This window comes from Sinocyclocheilus anshuiensis, unplaced genomic scaffold (assembly GCF_001515605.1).
Source record: "Sinocyclocheilus anshuiensis isolate Anshui unplaced genomic scaffold, SAMN03320099.WGS_v1.1 scaffold1558, whole genome shotgun sequence".
NCBI lineage: Eukaryota > Metazoa > Chordata > Actinopteri > Cypriniformes > Cyprinidae > Sinocyclocheilus > Sinocyclocheilus anshuiensis.
This window is the reverse complement of record NW_015542412.1, coordinates 99,423-104,739: the sequence shown is the minus strand read 5'-3', so window position 1 is coordinate 104,739 and position 5,317 is coordinate 99,423. Positions and strand designations below refer to the sequence as shown.

Sequence of the window (5,317 nt, the reverse complement as noted above, 5' to 3'; positions counted from 1 at the left end):
AGCGCGACACACGGCTCGAAAGCAGCGGAGCTTTTATTATGCCACAGTCGACCGCTTCCGCTCCTTCCGGAAAGCAGCGGAAGTAAGCAGCGCTGTTTTATCACACTAGATACATTTGAACATTCTGTTATAATGCTACTCTGTGCGGTCGTCACCTGTCTAATAAAATGCATAGCATATTAAAACGTCTTTGGTGTTTCCATGTTTTCTACAAAACAAAACCGGAAATCGAGGGTGTATGGGTGTCATTGGCAGGTGTTTGCAGGTGACACTATAGACACGGTCCGTGTCACTAGTTAAAATTGCTTATTTCTCTGAATTTAAACATTCTTCGAAACATTTGGGATAATGTAAGTACACAAGTCAGCAAAATATTTAAAACTGTTCTAGTGGTTTTTGGATTTTAATAAAAAAACGTACATATTGTGCCTTTAACAGCTTTAGTGTTTTTTGACATGGCAAGACCAACTTGATTTCATTGTTTGCAGTGTGTCATGGGACTAGGCGTTCCCTACAAGCTTTTTTTGTTGCACATTTTCTGTACAGCATCATGGGTAATGTAGTTTTCCACCATGACCAGCTGTTAAAACAAGTTGAAATTATATGAATGGATGGCTTAAAAAAAAAAAAAAAGCATAAACCAATAAAAAACCTCTAAACTCACAGTAGATTGTTAAAGGGGTCATATGATGTTGCTAAAAAGAACATTATTTTGTGTATTTGGTGTAATGAAATGTGTTTGCGGTTTAAAGTTAAAAAAACACATTATTTTCCACACACTGTATTTTATTGTTTCTCCTCTATGCCCCGCCTTTCTGAAACGCGTCGATTTTTACAAAGCTCATCGGTCTGAAAAGCGAGGTGTGCTCTGATTGGCCAGCTATCCAGTGCGTTGTGATTGGCCGAATACCTCAAGCATGTGACGGAAATGTTACGCCCCTTACCATACGGAGCGACGATTCAAAAACATGAAAACCCATTACAAACGAGGCATTTGTTGCATCCAGTGGGGACTTAATTACGGATTATAATGACTTATATATACTGTCTTTTTACGCATAGCGTTGCATCGCGCCGCATAAACATAAAACCATGTCTGCATTTGTGATCGGAGAAATGACGAACGAGCGCTACTCTACACTGCTCAAAACTCGCGTTTGAATCATCAGTGGCAAATGCAAATCTTCCCACATCGTGACGTAGACATGTGGGGGCGTGTTAGAATGAGCCATTTTAGGTAGGCGTGGTTGACTCTTAACTTTTATAAAGAATATCTCTTTGGATTTGAGACTTTAGTATTTGCAACTTTACAGATCTTCTTTATGCACCAAGAGCTTGTAACACTTCAGAGAGAAAGGAAAAATTTAAATCGCATCATATGACCCCTTTAAAAGTTATTTTTAAAAGTCAATTTCCTTTTGGGGAAAAAAATTGAGCTTATACTTCTGTAACCCGACTGTTGCATTCTGTAAGATTAAAGTGTTTGTTGGAAAGCATTTTGGGTTTTCATTTTGCAAATCTTTTGCAGCCACTTTCACATCAGGAGAGCCTCTGTGTTGCGTAGGTTGGCTGTTCACTGGGTTTTGGAGCAGACCTGCAGATTAAAGACCATAAAACTTATTTCATTTTCATAAGAGCTATTCAACTTGCCCTTACCACTGTATTCTTACCTGTGACTAGTTGATCTCATGTTGTTAGAAGTTTTCACTACGGGTCGCTACCTGGCTGTGTTCATCAAAGGACAGAAAAATTATTTGGCTAGAAATTGGAGCCCAAGAGATCTCAAATAATCCTTGATATTCTAATATAAGGGGCATGTTCTCCCATTTACTGTTCAGATGAGGAAAGCAAAGCCAAGAAGCACGCTAGAGGGATATCACCAATCGTTTTTGATAGAAGTGGAAGTTCAGCTTCAGAATCCTATACAGGTATTAAATAATCCCTTAACAATACTAATAAAGCTTTTAAATAAAAGTCACAGTAACGATTTCAAATTAGGGTTTAGTCATTTGAGTTCATTCAGCAGTGTAAGCTTACTTGCCTCTGCCCTGGTGGCTTTCAGAGAAAAAGCTAAATTGTTAATTGTAAAATGAAATATCTGGAAGGGCTAATGTATAGTCAGTAGGAATGGGCGATATGACCTAAAATCAAAACCTCGATTAATTTAACACTTAACCTCGATTATGATTATTGGACTTTTTTTTTTTTTTTTTTTTGGCCTCATAGTTCAATAAAGGATTGTACCATAGATATACTCAATTATTAAAGGTGGGATATTTTTTTCTAATGAAAGAGTGAATTTCTTATTTCATTTTTTGCAAACAAAACAAATGAATATTGCCATGTCAAAAGTAGAAAATAACCAGCATCTACTCCTGTGAACAAATGTTTTAAATAAAGAATTTAAATAGAACACTGTTGATTAAGAGAAAGGGCAGGGCACTATCTTAGTGATTTTGTCCTGTCACTCTACATGTTTAAGTATTTACTCTAGATTCTTACTGGCCATTCACACAGAACACGTCTTTGTGTCGAAAACCGCGAGACGTAGTGCTCAGGAATGTTTTTTATTAAAGCGCAGCACAGAATGCCTACTCCCATAGATATATATATATATATATATGTAGATGCCTCATTAGCGACTGTTTCTATGGGCCACTATACGTAAGCAGTCCGTCATATTGTAACGGTCAACTTGACGTCATTCACCATAGTAATCACTGAATATTCGAAAGGTGTCACAATCCTGCACAGAACGGCTCAACGGCTCTGTGAGAACCTACAGTATGGTGAATGATGTCAAGTTGACCATTCCAAGAGGGCGGCCGCATCTACGTGCCTGGAGCCGTCGAATGGGGAATCTATTATATATCTATGCCTACTCCGCCATGTTGCCGTCAAAAACAAATGTTGCCATGCCAACCTGCTACTGTAAACAAAAGCTTGCAATGCTTTCCCCGCCTCCGATGTCTTCTGATTGGTCCATTGTTTTGGAACTGACATTGAGCGGCGCTGCATGTAAAAGTTTATATTCTTTTAATGCATCACTCACGTGCGAGACGCTGCAAAAGACGCGAGCGCAATGGTCACATCTGTATAGCGCCTACTATGGTAGTATGTTTTTAATGGCAAAGTATTAATAGGATTAAAAAAACTAAATAACCGACATGGAAAAATTAGGTCGGTTAGAGGTTCTGAATTTTGGTTTCAATTCTTTTTCGATTAATCGTCCAGCCCTAAAGCCGGTCACGTACCATACGAGAAGTGCCGCGTCGCGCCACGTCTTTCAAATTCTAACACATTGTTTTCTATGAGCACACTGGCGGTGCCATTCGGCGTCTGTCTGAGGCGCCTAGCAACGACTCAAATCAATGTAAAGACGCGCGGTGCTTCCCGCCTGGTGTGCGACCGGCTTAAAAGTCAGCTGGTCAAAATAAACCACAACGTGGGTTTATTTTGTGAAAATGGCCAACTTGACTCTGAGTTGAAGTTACGCAAGAGGAGAATGAAAGTTGATCAGCTGAGACAGTGGTCAGTCCTGCAGTTTAAATGTTTGAGGTTGGCAGAGAGCTGTGTGATAGTTTGATCAAAGATCTGTTTCTTAGAGCAGTAAAAATACCATAAAATAAAATTGATCGTAAGTGTCAATTGGCTGAAGTGTAGATTGACTGATTCTTGGTGGAGCAGGTCAGATTACAAAATGGTTGAGTCATAATTGTATTTATACACACCTGATGGCAACCTGTAATAGTGTAAATTTCCAACAACTACATTTCGTCTCTCTAGTCTTATATCATTATCTTAAGCTTGTGGGAGTGATTTTTGTTAAAGACAGTTGTACAGTGTTGGGCTGTTTCATGTTAGGACCAGTCGAAATCATGGCCCGCCAGCAGCAGCAGCACATGTTTTTATCTGTATTTTGAATGTTAAAGCGTAGTGTCTCTCTGACTTTTAGGTTCTGAAAAGAAACATGAGAAGCTGTCCTCTTCTGTCAGAGCTGTGAGGAAGGGTAAGAAAATCACACTCTCGTTCAGATAATGTTTGCGCATTTATTTGCGTTGTCATGTCAGTAACTATTTAAATTTGTTGTGAATTTATATTATCAGTAGTATCAATTGAGCCATTGCAGCCATGTTCTGACTACTGTTACTACTTTTGTGACACGTTTTCCCTTTTGTCTTTTGAAGATCAAACCAGCAAGCTGAAGTATATCCTGAGAGAGGCCAGGTTTTTTCTAATTAAGAGCAACAATCATGAGAATGTTTCCCTGGCTAAAGCAAAGGTTTGCAACTTACAGCACTGTTTACTGTTTGAAGAGACTTTTTTTTTTTTGGTTTAGTGGAAGCTTTGCTCAGTTGACGTGGTGTGCATGATCTCTCTGCAGGGTGTTTGGTCCACTTTGCCCGTCAACGAGAAAAAACTCAATGCAGCTTTTCGCTCTGCTCGAAGTGTTGTGCTAATCTTTTCAGTTAGGGAGAGTGGAAAGTTTCAAGGTATGTCTTAAAAATATTGTCTTATATTTGCTTTAATGTAACCGATTTGAAACTGCAAACTTATTTTGTGTGGCTTTATGTTGGTGCACATAAAAATGTGTGTTTGTGGTTTAGGTTTTGCTCGGCTCTCGTCTGAATCTCATCATGGAGGTTCTCCGATCCACTGGGTTCTACCCGCAGGCATGAATGCCAAGATGCTTGGAGGAGTCTTCAAGATTGACTGGATTTGCAGGTGAAAACCATGAAAAAGCAATTTCAGGATTTTTTTTAATGTAGTTGTTTGCAATTATGAGCTATTTAGGTTTTTCTTTCTACTTGAAGGCAGGAATTACCTTTCACAAAAACAGCTCACCTCTCCAACTCATGGAATGAGCACAAGCCTGTGAAGATTGGACGTGATGGACAGGTTAGTCAATTTAATATGAAACTCCTTCCATAGCCCATTTTAATTATTTAACCAATTTTTTCATCTGGGATTAGATTGTAACAAGTGGATGTTACATACAATTAATCCTTTTTGTTCAGGGATCAACAATAAATATATATTAATAACTATATATTTCTTTTCTATTTTTTTTCACTTAGGTTGTTGTTGTTTTTTTGGTATGCCCTGCAAACATTTTTATTTATCCAAATAAAAATCCATTTTAAATTTGTTGTCAACAAATTTAATACATTTATCAGACAAATACATAAGAGTTTTCTAATATATATATATATATATATATATATATATATATATATATATATATATACACACTGTACATATATTTTGGAGTAATGGCTAGAACTTTCACAGCTATAACTCTGACAGCCATACACTC

General features: G+C 37.9%; 1 protein-coding gene across 2 annotated transcripts in view; it reads left to right on the top strand.

Moving 5' to 3' along the window:
• Positions 1-5,317, top strand: part of ythdc1 (YTH N6-methyladenosine RNA binding protein C1) — a 26,109-nt gene that overhangs the window by 11,448 nt on the left and 9,344 nt on the right. For both annotated transcript variants that reach the window (XM_016492790.1, XM_016492789.1), the window contains exons 5-9: positions 3,956-4,009; positions 4,188-4,282; positions 4,385-4,493; positions 4,608-4,725; positions 4,815-4,899. In XM_016492790.1, the coding sequence (XP_016348276.1) occupies positions 3,956-4,009; positions 4,188-4,282; positions 4,385-4,493; positions 4,608-4,725; positions 4,815-4,899 (461 nt within the window). The remainder of the gene's footprint in view (positions 1-3,955; positions 4,010-4,187; positions 4,283-4,384; positions 4,494-4,607; positions 4,726-4,814; positions 4,900-5,317) is intronic.